Source organism: Amphiprion ocellaris, chromosome 19, assembly GCF_022539595.1.
Source record: "Amphiprion ocellaris isolate individual 3 ecotype Okinawa chromosome 19, ASM2253959v1, whole genome shotgun sequence".
NCBI classification, from domain to species: domain Eukaryota; kingdom Metazoa; phylum Chordata; class Actinopteri; family Pomacentridae; genus Amphiprion; species Amphiprion ocellaris.
This window is the reverse complement of record NC_072784.1, coordinates 22855265-22876749: the sequence shown is the minus strand read 5'-3', so window position 1 is coordinate 22876749 and position 21485 is coordinate 22855265. Positions and strand designations below refer to the sequence as shown.

The window sequence follows — 21485 nt, the reverse complement described above, 5'->3', positions numbered from 1 at the left end:
AACAGACAGTCAACATGTTGACCTCTGGACTTGTGGAAGAAACTTTAGACAGACTTGTTTGACCGAATCCAAAAAATGGCAATGCCCCTTCAGTTTTTTTTTTTTTTTTTTTTTAAATTACATTGGCTTCCTTAAGACTTGAGATTTTTGACAGACAACTGTATGCAAAGCATTTCAGATGTTGAAAAATCAAAAGGATGATCTGATCACTATCATCATTGAAATTGGACATAAAAGTCAAACTGTCACTTGCCCTTTTTACGAGTGTGGTCCACAATATGCATGGTCTTCTTGCAGTGAAGATTAGCCTGTCGCCGAGGGATTTACATGCCTGCAGATGAAGTCCTTTAACAAGTCTAACAAAAAACATCACACTGTGCCACCTGCCACCAGCTAAAGAGATTTCGGTCATTACTTGACTTCTTTTTAAATATCATCAAACATCGGCCCTTTCATCATTCCAAGTGCATGACCTTCAGGTTCACAGCTTCTCTAAGCATGACTGACAGGTCTTGTGAGGGTCAGTGCTGGAGTATTTTTATATCACTGCTTTTGATGGGACCTAAAAATAGAGTGTAATGCTGACCTCCGGTCCCTCAGCACCTCATTTGGGGTGCAAGCCCACCTCCCGCACACACATCTTTTGACGTCATCTTTATTTTTAGATGCTCCCCAAATTAATTGAATGGTCTTGTTTCATTGAGTTTGCGCAGTGTTATGTAAGGGGATTACTGTGTTGTTATTGCCTATCCCCTGACCATGTCACCACTATGCAGAGAGGAGAGGTGGAGACAGAGAGTACATGGACTTGGGGTGGAATAGGAGGGTAATGTAGTTAAGGTAGTAGTACAGTGCTCCAGAAATAACCCAGCTGTGGGCCTAATTGTACATTTCTCTTGCTCCCTTTTCCCCTCTTCAGCTGCGTGCCAAGGTCTTTGACCTCATCATCCACCTCACTGGTTCCGGAAGAATCCTTTCCGCCCCCTGTGGCTACCAAAGCTCCAGCCGATACACAGAACACAGCGGCAGACCATCTCCAGCCTCAGACTAACAGCCAAGCGCCACAACCATTTAGGAGTGATCCCAGCAGAGCGCCCAAGTGGCTCAAACTGCCAGGTATGTTCTAATCATCCCCAGCGTGGGCCCCGTGGCTCCTTAACAAAGCTTAGCCTAAGGACCCCAGGCCCCTTGGAGAGGCCTGGGGCCTCCCAGAAACCTGCATGTCACAGCAGTATATGCAATCAACAGAGATGCTGCGTCTGTATTTGCGTTCTCTCCACACACGCAAGCATCCTGTAAAACGCATGCGCGCTAAATGCCAGTGACTGTGTTTTGTTGTTTGGACAGCACTATAAATGTTAGCAACTTTTTGTGTGTGAGAGTTGCACATGGGGTAAGAGGAATGCACTCACCCCATGTCCCTTTCAGCATTCCTCCATGGTTAGACAGTTCCATGCCCATAAGGGGGCCACAAGGGCCTCTTGTCTCCTGATCACTAATGCATCACAGCCCCAGATGAAGCACAACATTCATGCAAGCATATACATGCACACAAACATCTAAGAACAGATGCATGGCATCAAATATTTATAGCGTAAATACTTTCAAATGTGCAGTTGAAATGATGTTGGTCAAAGTAACACTTTGACACCTGTAGTTACACTGTGGATTATGATTTCCCGCTGCCTTCTGTCTTTAGAACAATTATTACATAAAAACTGCTTGAATTACAATGGATGTTCTTTGATTTTTTCAAAATCTAAAACTAAATGTTTAACCAGATGTAACAAAAGAACAAGGTCTGTGTTATAAAGGGCAAAGCCTTGCATCATTACCAATGAAAATGATGTATACCGCACCATAAGTGTTTTTATGCACAAATGCATGGAAAAAGTGAATGCTTTATGTGCCATGTAAGCCTTAAATTTTAATGTAGTTCATACAGTTTGGATATTGACTTGGTGAATGTTGTTACAGCCATCTCAGAAAGCCAGTCAGGAAAATGGGCGTATTATGATGACTTGTCATGATTTAGTTTGGGCCAGAGAAGAAAGGAGCTCTGAGATGACAGAAAGTTGGAAAGATGGGAGAAGCTGTGTCATTCTAAAAGAAAAAACAAACCAGACTACTGAGCGGTGCATTAAGAAGAGAAATTTGACATAATCCTAACAGACCCTCACAGGGACTCTTTAAACCAATGTAGACAACTCCACCCCAGACAAACATTATCCTGAACCATGATTACTTTTACCACAGATTTATCAGATGTGTGCAGACTTACAGCTCTGTTTGCATCACTATAATAAAAAGTGTATAGTGCATTTGCACAGGTCACATATTCCTAGAAACAGACAGCCTGAGTTTTATTTCATCTTGTTTTTTGATTTTTTTAAAATGACTGTCCCAAAAGCATTTGTTACTAACACAGTTACACTGATTATTATTATTCTTTTAGTAGGAACAATAAATTCAATGTACAACTAAGAAATAGAAAATCATCTTGGCAGTCACAGGTGCTCCAATGCAACCAGTATTGACATTGACGTCTACAATCAGGCTTAAATCTTCAAGCAGTGCTGAAGGCCTGATCCCATGTGCAGCGCTGTCCAAAGACCAGCCAGAAGGCTGGATACAGATCAGTCTCTGTCTCCTAGGAACAGCTTCTCACTCCGGAGCTTCTCCAAAGCGTCTGGACTGGCTGTCGACACTCCCTGCCTTTAATGTATGATCAAGAAAAGCTTTAACTCATTACTCTCTTCAACGCCCCTCCCCATTCTTGTCCTAACTGCTTTCGTATGTTTAATAACACTGCCTTCAGATGTAATTTGTTCCACTAAGATGCATAAGGAGAAAAGTTGTACAGTAGTGCATTGCTCTGCAAGTACAGAGACATCCAACAGCTCATATTGTGGGAAAAAAAATGATTGGGAGATCCAAGAGAATAAGTTTTTTTATATCATATGGAAGAATTTCCAGTTGGGAAAGATCAATTTTAATTTGAGTAAGCCTCCAGAGAGCCTGTATAATACAAGTTACACACAAAATTGCAAATTTTACTCATTACATTCTTATTGTGATAATCGATACAGATGAATTCTACTTTTTTAATGAAGTAATTTGATTCATGTTCTAACCAGAGAGAAAGGACAAGACATAAATATAATATTAAAAATAGTAAATTATTTACTGCCAAAAGTTGTTTTCTGCCTAAAACACCACCTAGTCAACCAACCACACCTCCTCCTGAAAGCGTGCTCTAGAAGTTACCCCTGGGAAACACAAATCCTGCCTCGGCCTTACTAAAAAGGTGCTGGGTCAAATTCCAGGTGCTGTGTCCTTGAGCACCTATTTGAGCCCGGATTCTTGACTTTCGACTAAGTTGCTTCCAGCTGTATGTGAGCGGCATTTGTAAGCACAGTGAGTCACCCAAGAGCCACACAAATAAATAGTGTGAGGTGTTGTACAGCTATGCTGACTCACAGTGAGGACACATTGGTCAATTGCACTGCTGGTGGAAAACCATCAGAGCTACTTGGGTTAGAAAACCCCACATTACCCGCTCCCTTGTAGGCCCAACTTCCCCCTCTGCTGTGATGAAAGTAGAGAAAGCACCTCTACTACTCGCCTCTTTTGTTTATTTACCTTCAGAATTACACCCTGCTCTTCTTGGACCATGTTCCAATGTGTTTTGTTATGTTTCCTTTCAAATAGAATATCTATGCGTGTGGTCTCTAGCCATGTTTAGTTAACACGTGCACACATACTGCACACACACTCCCATTCAACTTTCCCCCTGTGCCAGAGGTCCCCTTTGCCCTTCCCCCCACCTCTAACTAAACATCGCAGGACAGCAAAAGGGAACTTCAAAGTGGCCGGAGGGGGTACTAGTTTTTTCCTGGCACTTGTCATCATCTAAGGGACTGGCTGCTCCCCTTATTACTCTAATTGCTTCCAACTGCTCCTGGAGGCTTTGATGAAGGGCACCATGGAGCATGCTGGAGGCACCTGTTGTTGCACAAGTGAGCACAGGTGGCCCTTATTCGTGGCAGTGTGGTGGAGTGTGGACAACACTACTGCTTTCTATTTTTGTTTAAAAAAAAAAAAAATCACAAAATGTAAATATATACATTATGCCAATCTTCCTGTTATCTCAGATTTGGGTGATCTGAAATTGCAGTAATACTAAAAAAATATACATCAGTAAAACAAAACTTGTAGCTGTAGAGAGTGTAATGTGGAAATAGGCACATGCTGGCAGCACTATGGCTCCATCTTGTGGAATCGTTGTGCTAGAAGTCCAGAAGCTGGAGAGAGAGATGGAGAGATTGTCAAATATTGGAAAGCAAACCTTTTTTGTAACAAAATGATAAATCAGTCTAATTGGTAAAAGCCCTGACAATGTTTATACAACAAAGTGTTTTAAACTTTCAAGTTTTTATGTAATGATGCAAAAATGGATGCAAAGGTAAGATTTGTCTTGTGTCAAAATTGCTCTTTATGTGCAAGCAGCACTTTGTGAAAAACTAAATACAAACAGTTCGACCAATTTGGATTGTTAGACTTCTGGAAAAAAAAAAATTAACTTTCTTATTTAAAAGTACAATTGTGGGCACTGAATATCACAAAGTAACTGGCTGCAATTAAGCCAGAGCCATATTCACCAAAAGCAAAAGCTGTGGCTATGCATTGGTTTTAATTAAAAGCTATATTTTGTGGAGCCCGTTAGGCTACTCACCAGCTGTGGTAGGATCTTTTCAAAATGTTCAATATCTACTTGGTCACAGTCTTCAGCTTCAGCTTGTTTCTGTGATCTCACAGCAGCTTCTGGAAATGAGATGAGAAATCAACAGTTTTATAACCAAGCTGTCAGGTGTTGTCTCTCAGAATGTAAACAACTGCCTCAAAACTCATTACCTTGGACAAATATTTTAAGCATCTCAGCCATGAGCAGCGTAGCATCACCACTTACTGGAAAACAGGTAGGTATGTTGAACCAGAGAATCATTAATAAAAATGACATTTACTCAAAATAAAATATTCATCCAACTCACGTTTGGTTTTATCTTCCTTGAAGAAACTACACAAGAGTTTGCTTATTGTTTCCTGCAAACAGAGCACATAATATTGTACAGTTTATGTGGGAAAACTCTCAGAGGGGTTTTCCATCCGTAAATCTGTCTAAATGCAATCTTTTTGTGTGTGCCAATGAAGCAGACTAAATATACTTAACATAGTGCTGCTGTGATAATATTTACCCCTAATCTACATTTGTAAAAGCTCTTATTTAACTTCCCCAAGCATTCGTTCCCCTGCGTCCCTTCTACCCACCAAACTACATTCGAAAAAATGATAATTTATTAAGCTCTAATGTGACGTCGAAAATACTCAGAAACAGTGACTACTCTAGAGCACATTTAAAGTCATTATTAACCGCTCCTCTTTTCGGCGTACATAGTTATATTGTGAATGCCCTGAATAGCTGGATACTCTAACGAGATGTTAAGTTCTAGGTATCTTGTGACAACAGCGGAACAATGCATGTGCTCTGTTAACAGAAGGGGCGGGTACGCTGGAACTAAATACAGCAATTCACTCGTAAAGAGAAGGAAACGTTTTTTATTTATCCACGGATAAACCAAGTAGGCACCGCACTTAAGGCAGCAATATTCTTGCTTCTTACCTTTTTAAAGCAAATTTCTCCGTCCTTTTCCGCCATGTTTTGACGCTGCAGAAGAAAGAAAGAAACTTGGCGCTGTGGCACTCTGCGCAGGGATTGGCTCTTAACAAGCTTTAGTCTCTGACGCGATACGCACCGCCAGACGTACGTAAACAAAATTTTATCAGACTGAATTTTATCTTTCTACGTCAATTAAGAAAATAAAATATTTAATTTTATAATTTGTGTCAGATAAAATAAAAGTAATAAACGACATGTTTTTTTTTCCTTTATATATTTCTTTCTATGAAATCCATTCACATTTCATACACTATATTTAAATAGTTTACCTTCATTTGATGGGTTTTTTTTTTTTAATAATTTGACTCAAGAGATGAGAATGACAACAGTATAAACAGCACTGTATATGCCAAAAGCATTGGTTTCTTTATTTTTTTAAAATAGAACAATAATGTGAGCTGGTAATATACTTTCACACAATCCTGTACCGTCATGTGATTTTTTTTTTTTTTTAAGGATAAATCATGCTGCACTCGTTAATGTTAGCTGCACAAAGGGAGACATGCCTAATTTGCACGTGGACTGTGATAACACCTCATGTCCTTAAATAGTATACTAGTAATCAACCTTATTATTCCTCTAAAGAAAAAAACTGACATAAAATACAACAAAATCAAAATATGTGTTATACAGTGAACATGTGCATCAGTTTGTTTGTTCTACGTATGACATGAAGAATACTTTCAAACTGGTCAAACTATCTTTTCATCTTTTTTTCTTTTCAAAACACTCGACACTTGTGAAAAAGAAAGGATTGTTTCTTCATTGATTCATATCATCATCTAACCACTGAGCATCTTCAAGTATGTAGCCCAGACCCATCGAACGCCGTGGTGGAGGTTTAGCAGGGACTGCGGTGACCTCTTCCTCTGAGTCCTCTTCAGTCTGACAGACAGATTTTAAAGGAGTAGAGAGCAAATGCACAGTTTTAGGATCAAATAATGCTAATCAATATTTCTTTCTATAAGCTGAAATTTTCTATTTCAATGGCCAGTATTACAACACAAGGGGCAAAACATAAGCCCCCACCCACCTTTGGACTAACGAATCGTTTCACTGTCACTTCTGTGCCTCCAATATAATGAGGACCAGCCCAGTCTGCTTTGTCTGCTTCATCCTCTGCAGAAAACCTCACAAAAGCCACCACCTTGTCTTTCCCAGAGTTGGGGTTCCTCTTAATCTGGGATTTAATTACACAAAGTAAATGTGTTAAATTAGGTTACAAATCATCCTTTATCTGTATAGTTTACACCACAATACAGGAACCAAGGCACTACTAAAGTATTATCTTTTCAGTGTTTACCTTGCACGATGCGACAGTGCCCCATTCTCTGAAGTAAGCCTGTATATAGCCTTCATTTAAATAGGGATTTAGGTGTTTTATAACTAATCCATGGTCCTGACAAAAAGCACAATTTTATTAGCGTTGTGGCATATTGTGTCAAAAAGATTTTTTTTAAAACACCAAAAACATTGCAGCTTTTGTCAATAAAATAAAATTATGTGCTGTACCCTCTAAATATAGGAATAAAACAAATTTACCAGTTCATAATTTTTGGCCAAGTCAACCATATATTTCTTTGGAAGGCTGATGTACACTCGCTTTTTAGATGCTGTGTCCACTTCCATGTTATCTGGGGAAGGACAATGTTTTGGAAGTATTGTTTTTTTATCTCAATGCAATAGGAGAAGTTATAAAATTATAATACGTTTATAATATGTATAATCATCAATCTGGTTTAATTGCAGATGAAATCAAGAAAACTTTTACTTACCAGAGGCCATCACTGACATGTTCATGTGAGACGAACCTCTCATTCGGTGCAGACCAACCCAAAATACAGAGCAACCTGCAGTGGAGTGGGTTCATAATATCCTCCAAACAAGGAAATCTCCTCCTCTTTTCATTTTTGTTTTTCATCAAGTTAACAAGAAAAAATTGTTCATGGTCATAGAGCTACCAAACTTGTTTCACAGCTATGGGGTGGGGGTAGAGGGCTCAAAATGGCATTAGAGGATAGCTGACATTACAGAGCACCTTGGTAATGGAGTAGTATGCAAACTGACACATTCCCCTGATGTGTGACATTGCTGGTGGTTTACAGGTTTTGTAGCTACAAGCTGTCTTCGGAGTATAGTTTTTGTCTGTGAAATGGTCGTCACCAGGTTTAAATGTATTTAATTTTTAAAAAATACATTTATGTTTGCAAGTCGCTGCATTTGAAGAAAATGAATAAACCGCTCCTCATAACTTTTTTGTTTTTAATTCTAGATATGTTTTTTAAGATATCAGAAAAAAGAATTATAATCCCCTAAAGCATTTCTAGAACAATACATAATGCTGATATATCACTGTCCTGCGTTTTTTTTCTGAAGATAATTTGATTTATCTTACACTGAATGTGTAATGCTCTTTAGAGCACATTTTCAGTTTCTGTTGACCTCCAGTCCTGTGTTTTGTAGAATTAATCCGGTCTTGAACAGCAGCAAATAAGAAGATGACTGTTCATTGTAAGTTTTCCAATGAATGACAAATTTGGGCCAAGCAGATGAAAAGAAAAATGTTTTCAGAAGCATTCCTTGTTCCGCTAAGATGTGCTCAAACAAGTTTATTTTTTCTTTTCATACCATACATTCAACTTAATTATTTATCACCTTTAACAAAGTGACAGAATAACTACAAAAATCCATACAGCATACAAAAATATACACCCTGACATAAAGTAAGAACTCTACCTATAAATAAATACTAGTGGCCCTGTTATGGTGCCAACAGCAAGGGATTTTTTTCCAGAACAATATCAGAAAGATAGTGGAATATATTTGAAATGAACAAACTTTATGGTTACTGATTTTGGATTTATGCTTTTCCTCTTTGTAGCTTGTGAGTGACATTCCAGATCATGCAGACAACCTTCCGAGAATTGATGACATAACATCAAAGCCAACATACTTGTTGTTGTGAGATGTTATCTTGCCAACGCTATACACCTGTCAATGCCGCTTAGCACCCAACTGTAGAAAACAAACAGCAAAAACACGTGAAAGACAGTCTTCACATAAACAGGTGTTTCTAGTTGAGAAATTATGTTATCAAAGGAAAAAGGAAAAGATAAAGAGACCTGATCTAACTACAATGAGGATATGTATCATAAATACCCACCTTATCCATGAGAACCATTTTGTTCATAAATCTCTTGTAGTTTTGAGATGAGGAACTTTTTATCCTTACCCTCCTGTACACAAGATAAAAAAAATACACAATATGCATTAAAGTCAATATGAATACAATGTATATACTTATTGTATTTTTAGCTATGCTAGTAACATAGTAGAAATATTATTCATGATGCCTATAGGATCATTTTTCATTACTTTGCTGACTTTAGTGCCACCATAATGTTGATTTTTTTTTTTTTTTTTTTTTTTACTTTGATTTTTCTGCCAGTGTCACAAAGTCAAAGTTTTCACTTATCCAGTTTTTAAAAAATAAAATTAGAACTGACTTTGGCTCAGTTGTTACTATCTCCCTCCGGATGAACTTCCATAACTTAAGTGTAGCCTAATCTTTTCCACTGGTGCCATCATCAGTTAAAAATCATACACTGTACTAGCATATAAACAATGGACCACCATGATGTAACTCATTGATTTATGGACTACCATTTTGAAACTTTGAGTTTGACATGTGGCTATTGCCATTTTGGTCTTTAGAAACCAGATGTGAAGTGCAAGGGTTGAATCTGTTCAAGGAAACTTTACATGACCATGTGGTAGCTACTTGTCAATCACAAGGTAGCCATACCCTAAAGCATTATTTATTATACTCATACTAATACATAAATTCCATAATTTACCAAATGAAGATCATGATGTATTGAAGGAGACTTGAAACTAACAATTCAGACTAGAAACTCAGTATGAAGATGTTTACTGGGGTAATAGATCAAGTGGGAAATAGAGTAATTTCCTCATACACTTCTACACTAGTACTTCATTTTGCAATTAGGAGTCACCCCCTGCTGGCTGTTAGAAAGAATGCAGGTTTAAGGTACTTCTGTACTGGTTTTACTTTTCAAATCCTGAGGCTGCACCCATCCTGTACATACCGTCTGATCTATATTTTACAAGATACAAATGGGTACTTGCAAACACATTTCAGCATCCCTATAGCATCTGCTGCACATGTCAGCAGTATTATTCTGCACATTTTACCATCATGCTTTCATAAAGTCTCACAGAGTTGCTGAAAGGCCTGCAGACTCAGGTTAGTTTAAAGATTACCCATACATTTTCAAGTTGCTTTTCCAACCGACTGATGATTTTCTTTTGGCCATCAACAAGTTCAGAGTGAAAGTATATCACCATTCTGAAAATAAAAACCATAAGGGATAAATTCATATTCAAAGAGCATACACAGTATTCAAATACAGTTATACTCTCACAGCTATTAAATGATTCAAGAAAGCAGATATTTTGTTAAGGTTACTACTACAATACAGACACAATTACAGATGCAGTGGCATTATGGTGTATGTTTATGTTAAGTGCCAAGAAAAGTTGGCATTACAGCAAAATAGAAGAAAAAATGATTACAATATGAAATGAGAACAATATACAAAATAAATAACAAAAAATAAATAAATCATAGCAAAAGTGAACACCTCAGACAATCACTGACACTCACAGAAGGACTCCAGTGACAAGGAAGAGGAACAGTGGGTTCTCTATCAGAGAGTTGTAAACCCAGCTGAGCCAAGACAGGACTGGATGAGCGTTCTTCAGCTCCTTGTCCCACAGGTACCCTGACTCGGTCATGGTGGTGAGATTCCTGAACGGACCGCACCCTGAGGAAGGTTTAATCCTGGACGTGAAAAAAAAAAGATTCTTCAAGCTCAAGCCTCAGGCATATTTGATTTAAAGAGTGGGCAGGAGGATAGGGAGGATCCCTCAGCCTGAAATTCTCAACAAATCCCATGAAATGTGCCAAACCAACAATGCTTTAGCTCATCTTGTTATACTTTCCAAAATTTCCACTCATTCAGCCCCCAGTCCTAAAGAAGACATAAATCTTAAGGAACTGTTTGACATTTTCAGAAACACTTTCCTATCAGGTTTGGGTTAAAAAATATAGTGCTCATGATGTTTGTGTGTTAATTAGAGGTTGGACACAATTAACCAGTCATACATTATTAAAGTTCACAAATTGAGTAAGTCATTTATAAGTCATGCATCTTTAAGTGATTGTGAAAAGGTGAGATGTCATTCTTGCACTTCGGTTTTTGTATTGATTAAGAAAACAATATGTAACATGTTAATTAGTGAGCATTAGAGGTGCTGGGAAGCAGATTCCATTCATTGTGCCAAGATAAGCTAACCAGAACTTCAAGGTAGCTTCCTATGTGTCATACAGAAAAAAATGTAGTATGACCCTCAAAATGAAAACCAGTGGACATATTTCCCAAAATGTTCAACTACTTCTTTTAAACTACAATGTCATTTTAAAAACCTGGTCTTATCTAACATGAATAGATTCTGCATTTGTTAATGATTGCTTTCAGCTGCAGATTAGTGAAAATGAACAACACCAGACTTTAATTATCCTGCAGCAACAAACATTATATAAAATAGAAGGTTGTCACCTATATCAGAAAGGTATTCAATATATATCAGACTTTTCTGGGGCTGATCCCAATTTTAGGGAGTAAGAAATTCGGATATCAATATATCGGCTGATATTGTTGATATTAGTGTTGACAGGAAAATGATAAGATCATCATATCTTTACTTTTCAGCAATGTATTTCACAAACTAGCTAGCAACTCACCACAATCTCTTCATCTGTGATGTGTACTCTGCTACATGTGCTACAGACAATGCTGGGATGATTGGAGTCAAATTCGTTTTGCTGGAGAAATTACGATGAGACTGTTTCTAAATTCCCCATAGCATCTTTTTCTATGCTATATTCTGTAAAAGAACGTTTTTATACCAGTGTATATCAGATAATATATACACCAATGTATCTGTTTCAGGCTAACGTTGTCCAATCACTATGTAAGTCAGGATCTGTTGTCAATGTGTTAAAATCATTGATTTGATTTTTTTCAATGGATTTGTGACAAAAGAAAAAAAAAACTTAAAATTTTCTCGTCATTCCCTTAAAAGTATGGATGTCGAGTGAACAGTATTAAACCTATTATGCTTTTTAGTTTGTACTTGACAGATTGTCATTGTGTTTAGAGGTTGTTTTTAAAAAGATTTGACTCTGAGGTTGTGGAATGCATGCATGCCATTCCATGCAGACCCTGCCTATTAGCATTACTGTCATGGAGAGGGGTTACTGGTGTACTTACGTCCAAACTGTATAAGTGACAGACACGGCAGCACCAATAAATGAGGGGAAGCACAAAAGAGAGATGAACAGTGTTGTCATTTGAGTGGCCCTCCAGGGCTTTTTAGAGGCCTGACAATTGGCTGTCAGGCTGGCCTGGGGAAGAAACCAGAGACAGAATGTTAAGTTTGTCATTCAATCCAGTCACGAGTGACGGCTACACAAGACCACGTATTGCACCAACCTTCTTCATGTAAAACACCACAAACAGCTTTATGATTTGGATGGCAGGGAGCAGTGGAGCAAACAGCACTCCAAGCCTGTGAATAACACAAGACTATTTATTTGACTTTTCTTGTTATATGCGTTAGGTTTCACAAAATGGGGTGTTCAAATTGTATATTTACCAAGTAAGAGTTTGTCCATATATGAGCTCCAACACATTTCGGGCAATGTCAAACATCGGTTTCCTGTTCCTTTTGAGCCTTTTTTCAGAGAAGAGCCTGGAGATAGATATCAGACTGTGGTGTAACTATGAATTGTTTTACATTAAACAACAAAACCAAGATACTAATCAGTCAGTAAATCATCAACTTGCCTCCATATAAACTCTCCCAAAAATGTGTAAAGAGCAGTAAATATGAAGTCCATCAGGAGCAGTCGATAGAGTTCTTGCCCCACAAAACTCTCCCAACACTGTAGACAACAGACATAAATGTAAAGAATTTGCAAAAGATAGATTTAAGGTGAACTTAAATATGATTTGTAACCACTGTGTTTACCTACTATCTCAACTCAAAATAGCTGCTCTGAAGAAGGGCTCAGTCAAAGTCTGACACACTTAATTTGTGTCCTAACACCACTCTCAGGAATGAAGAGCTTTGCATAACTCAGTGTTGTGTTGTAAATGTAATTATGAGAGGTAAGTAAGACGATGTTTGTAACCTGTAAACCTTGCTTTTCTGGTTCCACAGCAATTTTCCCCAGCCAGCGGTAGCACAGCACTCCAACAATACTGACCTTCAACAACAGGTTCCTGAGAAATTAAAATCCTCAATTTTTCATTTGACAAAATACAGCCAAACACCTACAACACAAACATCGGTTATCTATTTTGTATTTGCTACAGTGCATCTTTTAGTTTTTGATGTCCACATACAGTGGTGGAAAAAAATTTTTGGACACTGCATGCATTTGTGAAATATTGCATTAAGAATCACTCTTAGGTCTTCAAGTGCAATTTCTTTTAGTACAGTCACAGCCAAAATGCTAAACAATTCCTAAAAAAAATCATTAAAAACTTAAAATTGATTGGTTCCATAAAAATGCATAAGAAATTTTGAGTTTGGGGGCATTTTGGTACCAGTGATCCACTAATGAAAGTTGTGCTTTTTATTAAAAGACACAATTTTTGTTGCTGTGCTTTGTGTCTATATAAAGCCAGCACATTTGAAAGTTCTTCAGAGACAAAAATGGTTAAAACAAGGAACCTAACACAGGAAACACGCCTGAATATACAGATTCTCAGCCAGGAAGGTTACAGATGTGGCCAGATAGCCGGGAAGTGCAGATACAGTCCTTTAGCAGTTGGATACACTCTGCTGAAATACAGACGAACCAACAGCTTGGAAGACAAACCAAGATCTGGGCGTCCAAGGGTTTCTTCAACCAGAAATGACTGCATCCTGATCCGTATGTGCAGGGAAAACCGCCGAATGACCTCACAGGAGTTTCAGCAGCAGTGGTCAAACCAAACTGGTGTCCAGTGTTCCACCCGCACTGTATGTGGCCGACTTTTAGATCATGGCTGAAGGTCCTACAAGGTTGTCAATGATCAATGAGAGACAGAGGTTAACCTGGCGTCATTGGGCTCAAGCACACAAGAACTGGACAGCTAGGAATTGGAAGAAGATTCTGCGGTCAGATGAGTCCAGTTTGCAGCTTTGTCTTCCTCCTGCTAATGTGAGAGTACGCACATTAGCGTACAATCACATTAGCCAGGTGAAGCACTATCTCCAGCATGTACAGTGCCTCCTGTCAAGCATGATGGAGGCAGTACCATGGTTTGGGGATACATGAGTGCTGCTGGTGTTGGTTATCTCACAGTCTGTGGTAGCACACTGAACTCTGCCAAGTATTGCGCCATTCTCCAGTTCCACATACTCCTGTCTGCACATGCACTGTTTCGCTGAGGTCCAAACTGGATGCTTCAACAAGATAATGCCCCTTGCCACTCATCCAGCACAAGTAGAACTTGGCAGCAGGAGCACATTATCCAGGTCTTAGAGTAGCCAGCTCAATCCCCAGACATGACCCCCATTGAAAATCTGTGGTGGATTATCAAAAGGTCTACTTCCAAGTGTAAACCAAAGAATTTATAAGAATTACAAGCAGTAATTCAAGAAGAAGGGGACAAGATTACCCCTCAACAGTGTGAAAGGTTTGTGGGGAACATGCCAGCCAGGATAAGAGCTCTACTGCATGCTTATGGCAGGACTACTAAATATTAATTTGATGATGTGATGGTTTATTTTTTGTTCAGTTTTGAACACATTTTCTATTTGTTGACTTTGATACTGACAATGTTGAGAACTGACATATTGAAACTGTCAAGAATAACGGCATGTTAGTTTTTCTTGTAAACAATAAACAAAAATATATGTAATTTGTATTTGTTTGTGTCCATCTAATGCAACCACACCTTTTGAAACACAAAAAACACAAATATTTCATGATAATAATTGAGATTGTCTAAAATTTTAAGGGTGTCTGAAATTTTTTTCCACCACTGTATGTGATCCAGACACAATGTTAAGTCTACTCGCTGCTATAAAACTATCATTTTTAAAATTAAAATCAGTGTAAAACTGAAAAAAAATCTGTAAATGAGACAGCATTTCAGAAAAATGTTAACACAATAAATGAAGTTCAAAGAGATTTCTCTTTTGCGTCTCTCTATTTCTAAATCATACTGACCTTTGCTTTAAGAAATTTGGCCTTGCTTTGTCTTGTTCTACATGAATGATCTGAAGATTAATGTGCAGTGATATTATAAGTTCTTTTGTTTCCATATTTCTCACCTGAAGATGGAGACATAGAGTCGAGCACCAGGTGAATCATACTTCTCTACCCAAGCACACAAGTTGAAGAGGCTAGGGAGTAACAGATTAATTCCTGACACTACCGCAGACAAGAGTAGCAGCTCAGCCTCTCTGAGAAGATGATGGCGAATGGTGACCTGTGACGAAATGGACAAAAATCACAATCATTGCTGTAGAGTCATGACCAGAAGAAAAACATGGAGAGAAACTCAAGTTCTAGTTTTGTCAGCAATTTAACTTTGCTAACTCCTGCACTGCTGTGCAGTAAATGCTAGACTAGATGCTAGATTAGTTCCACCTTTGCTTTTCTTGCTATGACTCATCAGAAAGCCTCTGTGGAAAAGCCCTTGAAAGCAGTTCATTTGAGAACAATAAAAAGCTGTGTGCTGCAGGTTTGAATGACCAAGATTTACTCCGAGACTTAGGAAGACAAAGACAAAAACCAGTGATGCTCATCCTGTGAACAGATCCATCTAATCAAAAATACAAAGATATATATTTAGTTCTGGGCTGCACAGTGGCTCGGTGGTTAGCACCATCACCTTGCAGCTAGAAGATGCCTGGTTTGCGTCCCTGCCTGGGCCTTGGATCTTTCTTTGCATGCTCTCCCTGTGCATGTGTGGGTTTTCTCTGAGTACTCTGGCTTCCCCTCACTGTCCAAAAACATGCGGACGTTAATTGATGATTCTAAATTGTCTGTAGGTATGAATTCAAGTGTAATTATTTGTATCTATATGTAGTCCTGTGATATACTGGTGACCTGTCCAGGGTGTCCTCTGCCTTCACCCCAAGTCAGCTGGGATAGTTTCCAGCCCCTCCTCGACCCTAATGAAGATTAAACAGTGTATAGATAATGGATTGATGGATATTTTGTTCTCAGCATTGCACTCTATAAGAAGAGAGTATTATGCTGTATGTTTGTGGGCAAAGTATAACTTTCATTAAAGTAAAATTATGGAACCACTGTGTTCAACAAGCTCTCCTTCCAATATCCCAGTTATGATGTTTTTTGCTGATTGTCACACATAGCAGTGCAGTAAAATAACAGGAAGCAAAAAATGTATAAAGTGTCTGGCAGGAAAGAAAAAAGGAGAAGTAATAAACTGTGGTGAGTGTGGTGCTTTCTTCTATTTCTGTAGTAGTCTTGAGAAAATTTTAAAGTGGAGCATGTGATCTGTCATGTGTGGTTACACAGTAGATGTTGCTGGACAGCTGCTGGATTTATGTCTAACCTCTGACAGGTAGTGGACTCCGGAGGCGCTCAGGACAATGCTGGCCAGACTTGTGACCCAGGCTGTCATGTGGACTACAAGGCGGCAGAGTTGCTGAATGCAGCTCTTTTTGTCTTCTCCACTGACCATCTCGGACAGCTGCTCCTGTTAGAAAAGCAGCCTTTGTGATGTTCCGCCACCCAATTGAAACCCTGATTGGCACTGGCTGCTTGGTGACAACTGTAATAATGCACTGTACATTTTAAACCGATGTACAAACCCTACCTGAATAAGAAAATTTTCACTAGCAGGTATGTGCATACTGAGGAGCATGCAACAAGAATAACATGGGCTGTGAAAATGCACATTTCCTGTGTGTAAATTCAAGACACAAAAACTAGTGTGATAAAGTGTCCAAGCATATAATGTTGACTATAATTAGTCAGGTATCTGTTGCTGAGAATTACCAAAGATTATTCACTGGTCAAAAAAAAAAAAAAAAAAAAAAAAGACTCACTAGTTTGTTCTGTTTCAAATGTTTTAAAACTTCACACTATTTTGGTATTTACATGCTTCACACATCAGTGAATCTGCCTGAACATTCAAATGATGCATACTTTGAGCTGAGTGCTGATTTTCTCAGATTGAAGTCTCACAGATGTCGTCTTGCTGACTTTAAAATCCCAGGAGCAGAAAACTTTTGCTGCCAGATTCCTGTTAGACTTGAGGACTTGAAAACTTCTTCCAAAGGACTTAGACATGCTGTGGGACAACAGTCAACCATAAAACACACTGCACAGATGGAATTAAGCATAATTAACACATAAGTAATTCACTTATCATCCAACCTGTACACTAGGATGATGCAGATAATGAAGAATGCAATGATGATGGTAAAGAAATAAGCTGCAGGTATGCTGTACGGCACCACCAGGGGCACGTCATTGTTGCAGGCTGTCTGATCACCAGTGGAGCTGGGCTTTGAGTCAGGAGCTCGACAAGTTTTGATGATGGTGTTGGAGTAGTAGCCATAAAACATTAAGCTATGAGAAAGGTAACCCTGCAGAGGATAAGAAAGGTCTGGTTCAAAAGAGCACCCCAGAAATAAACATGTGAATGCTGCTGGAATGTAAAGTATACAGCTCATCTGACCATGCCTGTGAGAAGCTCAAGGCCAGTCAAAGTGTCAAGATGAGAGTCATGAGGAGGAGGATGGATGGCTTGAGGGAAGATCAGGAACAGGCCGATGATGACAAAGAGGAGGAGGTTAAACAACAGGAGGGTTCGGAGAAAGAGGAAGTAAGAGAGCACTCCAGTTCCGTAACGGCCGCACAGTCTCTTCATGGGTGAATGCCACAACTGGAGGGAGCTGAGGACAGAGAGGCAGCTAAACAGGCAGTGGCGCCAAGTCTGAGGGGAGAACAACATGAAGATGCGATACGCACACAAAACATATGGTATACCTTAGCATGTCGTATACTGCTTGTACTCACTCTCGAAATGTACACGCTTAGACGGCGGTAGCATGGAATATTCCTGCTGATGAGTGAACTTTCAGCCACAGCAGTGAAAGCAAGTCGCCTAATGAAAGACAGACGAAGTAGAGTTATTCCAAAAGGTGGAGAGAGCAGATTCAAAAAGGCGACCAGATGCTTGGAGTTACTGATCATGTTTGCCATTTAAGCTGCATCATTCCTATGGTTATTTTGTGTATTCGGTATCTCATGTACCTGATTTCCAGCTTATCTGCCAGGCTAAGCGGCATGGCTCGCAGTTTGCACATGCCGTCACTCACTGAGAAGCCTTGGAGGTTGGCTACCAACTGCTCCTTATTGTCCTCAATGAACCAAAAGTTAGAACCAATCAGATCATCTACTGCATCTGTGAATGTTGGTGACATAGAAAGAGATTCATTGTAGTGAAAGGTTTAAAATGAAGAACAAAAGCACTCACAGTTGCACTTGGCATCTTTTGTTCACCTTCAGTGCTGATTTCCTCCTGGATGAAGTCTTCCTGAACTGGTCTTGAGGTGTGAGGATGTGATGCAGTCTGTGGTCTGCGTAGCTGTGATGAGCCTCTGTCTTGCCGGGAAATGACTGCAGCACTATTTAGCCCTTTGTAGACAAGGACATTCTTTTTAAAACATAAAGTTGATAGTTTACATTTGGAAATGTACACTTTCAAACAATTAGACAGTAGAGAAGGATTCGATCTCACCAGCAGTGCGACTTGGCATTGAAGAGAGCACCTTTAGTGTAGCATCTGACCAGCAGTGTCTCTGGAGAGAGTTGATCTGCTCCCTATCAAGGGTCTCGTCTCTCATACGGCATCTCCGAGATGACTGGCTGTCTGAGAGGAGCTTAATTTTGGTAAGTTAGAAAGCACCAAACATGATAATACCCCAAAAAGCCACAGCATTAAACCACCTGCCTAATATCATGTAGGTCTCCCTTGTGCTGCCAAAACAGCTCTGACCCATTGAGGCCTGGACTCCACAAGGCCTCTGAAGGCGTCCCGTGGTCTTAGGCTCCAAATCATTAACAGCAGATCTAAGTCTTGGAGCCACAGTGGGTTTTACTCAATGCTCAATCAGACTGAAATCTAGGAAAACTGGAGGCCGAGTCAATAGCTTGAACTCTTTGCTATGCACCTCAAACCATTTCTGAACAGTTTTTGAAGTGTGGCAGGGCACATTGTCCTGCTGAAAAAATCCACTGCCATTAAGGAATATCATTACCATAAAGGGGTATATGTGGTTTGCAACAGTGTTTAAGCAATTTAAGTGAGTAATGCAAAAGTAGGCGTGATACTTCATGTTACAGTTCACATGCCCATTGTAGGGGCTTTTGATAGTGGACAGAGGTCAGCTAGGCCACTTCTGTGTGATCAAACCACACAGGCCAGCTTTGCTCGACAAGCACATTAATGATCTTTGCACCCACAACCCAGTTCACCAGTTTTTCCTTCCCTGGACTGCATTTGCCAGGTACAAACCGCTGCATGCCAGGAACACTCTACAACACCTAATGTTTTGGAGATGTTCTGGTCTAGTCATGCAGCCGTCACAATTTGGGAAATTTCAAGATTTAAGTGTTCATTTGCTGCCTAATATATCCCACCCCTTGACAAGTGCCATTTTAATGAGATAATCAGTCTTGTTCACTTCACATGTGGCTGAATGGTCACATTGTCTTCCATGTCATTGGCTTATGACAATCCAGTCTATATTAATTATATTACATCCACATCACAGTCCAACACATTCACATTTGAGGGAAGTGTAGTAGTTCCTGTAAATTATCTGCACTACATTTTCAAATTTTCCAAGTCTATAGATATTGAAAACTGGAATTAAATTTCTGTTTTCAATAAATAGCAGAAACTGAGTACTTGTACCTATCCAATCTGTAAACACTTCCATTTCTATTTCAGGACACCTCTGTGCTGCAGGCTCTTTGATGAGCTGGAGGGAAGAGTTCTGACCTTCTCCAACGTTCCTGCAAAGGATTAAAGACAATATTGACCCAATGTCCAAAATCCTTGGCCTGAGCATCTTCAACACTGCATCTTTTTTATTGAATGGCTCTACTTTTCCACAACAACTCCAAAGCTCCAAATGATTTGCTTTGCAGTTTGAAATACTGAGGAGCAAAAAGCCTCAAAAACAATATGAAGTGCATGCAAATGCACTTCAAGAGAGAATCAAGTTAAAGTTGCAACTATAAAAGCACAGACAACTCCCACACTCTTGTCATCTGTGGGAGGACAGACTATTCAAGGTTAAATGTCAAAGAGAATGTGTGTGAAATAACAGAAAATAAGAATATGCGTAACACAAATTGGTCAAAGAAACTTAATCTACCGATGCTGATTTCTTGTGTTGACGTGCTTCTAAAGACACAATCATGTTAATTTGGCAATTAACGGTGAGAAAGAAATAGAACTTACTCATAGTCAGACTCCATTTCACAAATATTGATGCTGAAGCTCACACTGTGGGCCATAGTTCTTTATCTTCACCTTTCACTGTAAATAAACATCCCCCGCTGGGTTGCTCGTCATCGAACACAGTGGAGCAGAGGGTTTATCGCTGTACATAAAATGTCTGTCAAAGCTTATCGATAATTATCTGCCCACGCTGTCGCAGTCACTGCTCAAAGACAAAGTGTTGCTGTACTTGGTGTGAGGTTCTCTCACAGAGCACATCCTCCTCTCAGCCTTTATCACACCACAGCTGGGGCATCAACAACTTCCTTACTGATGAACTATGAGCTAAAAAAAAATACACAAATATACATGAATGAAAGGCAAAGGGGAAGCCAGTAGCAGTCTGCTCTATGCTAACTGTCAAAACACATCATACTCCCTGTCAGTTTCCCCCTTTAATTTTAACAACAGCTGTGCCTGATTTGCAATTAGTGCAAAGCTGCAGGCCTCAAATGCCATGTTGGCATCTCTGGCATACCTTGTGTAGCAACAGTTAAACAAATAACTATTGTACTAATCATCTTCCAAAAAGTAATAAACAATGTATATATATAAAATGTTATATTGCAATATTTCACTGGGAGTTACTGTGTTTGAACCTGTGGGCGTTAAGAATCATGAGTATACACTGCATTCTAGTGGTTATAAGGAAGAACTGCACCAGTAAGCAGTCAAATCACCATTAGCTCGACAGCACATTTAAAGCAACACGTGTATTTTATAATAATAATAATAATAATAATAATAATAATAATAATAATAATAATAATAATAATAATAATAATAATAATAATAATAATAATAATAATAAGTACAGCTATACCTGACTATAACAAATGCAAGGGCTCAGACCCTGCAGTAAAACTATTTATCAAGTTTAACTTGACTATTTTAGAATTTTGCTTGAGACCATAAAAATATACATGAAAACCCAACAAATCCAAAGACTCCTTATAAGCAAGCTTCATCTTTATTTTTTATGTGTATTATTTTTTGTTTATTTTATAATTATTGTTTTGTTTTTTTTTACTTTAGCAAATAATAATAATAATAGCATTATTAAAAACAAAGTGCTTTGGCTGAGTAAGCTAAAGCAGGATATGCCAAATGCCAAA

At 38.9% G+C, this 21485-nt stretch overlaps 2 protein-coding genes across 2 annotated transcripts; both read right to left on the bottom strand.

The window, feature by feature from the left end:
- Positions 1–2932: 2932 nt before the first annotated feature.
- Positions 2933–5763, bottom strand: cenpx (centromere protein X). The gene is made up of 5 exons (XM_023286738.3): positions 5681–5763; positions 5052–5103; positions 4915–4968; positions 4736–4824; positions 2933–4304 (listed from the first exon to the last, which is right to left on the bottom strand). Exons 1-5 carry the CDS (start codon positions 5714–5716, stop codon positions 4290–4292), a joined length of 246 nt encoding a protein of 81 aa, XP_023142506.1. The 5' UTR covers positions 5717–5763; the 3' UTR covers positions 2933–4289.
- A 1324-nt stretch (positions 5764–7087) lies between these two features.
- Positions 7088–20864, bottom strand: LOC111579435 (transmembrane channel-like protein 6). The gene is made up of 22 exons (XM_023286733.3): positions 20332–20864; positions 19780–19880; positions 18601–18732; positions 18363–18497; positions 18114–18264; positions 17877–17964; positions 17536–17793; positions 17232–17443; positions 17001–17145; positions 16405–16548; positions 15152–15309; positions 13017–13107; positions 12670–12767; positions 12479–12574; positions 12316–12391; positions 12094–12227; positions 10425–10601; positions 10028–10106; positions 8901–8973; positions 7513–8752; positions 7280–7371; positions 7088–7136 (listed from the first exon to the last, which is right to left on the bottom strand). The coding sequence occupies exons 1-19, from the start codon at positions 20385–20387 to the stop codon at positions 8902–8904; spliced, it is 2403 nt and encodes an 800-aa protein (XP_023142501.2). The 5' UTR covers positions 20388–20864; the 3' UTR covers positions 7088–7136; positions 7280–7371; positions 7513–8752; position 8901.
- Between the last annotated feature and the right edge of the window lie 621 nt (positions 20865–21485).

Excerpts from the sequence above, each read along its gene's own strand:
- cenpx (XM_023286738.3), bottom strand. The coding sequence starts at position 5,716 with ATGGCGGAAAAGGACGGAGAAATTTGCTTTAAAAAG. Across the intron at positions 4,969-5,051 it reads CAAGGAAGATAAAACCAAAC|TAAGTGGTGATGCTACGCTG; the intron begins GTGAGTTGGATG and ends CCTGTTTTCCAG. Across the intron at positions 4,825-4,914 it reads GCTTAAAATATTTGTCCAAG|AAGCTGCTGTGAGATCACAG; the intron begins GTAATGAGTTTT and ends TCTCATTTCCAG.
- LOC111579435 (XM_023286733.3), bottom strand. The coding sequence starts at position 20,387 with ATGGCCCACAGTGTGAGCTTCAGCATCAATATTTGTGAAATGGAGTCT. Across the intron at positions 17,146-17,231 it reads TGCATCATCCTAGTGTACAG|CATGTCTAAGTCCTTTGGAA; the intron begins GTTGGATGATAA and ends GTTGTCCCACAG. Across the intron at positions 16,549-17,000 it reads AAATCAGCACTCAGCTCAAA|GAGCAGCTGTCCGAGATGGT; the intron begins GTATGCATCATT and ends CTTTTCTAACAG.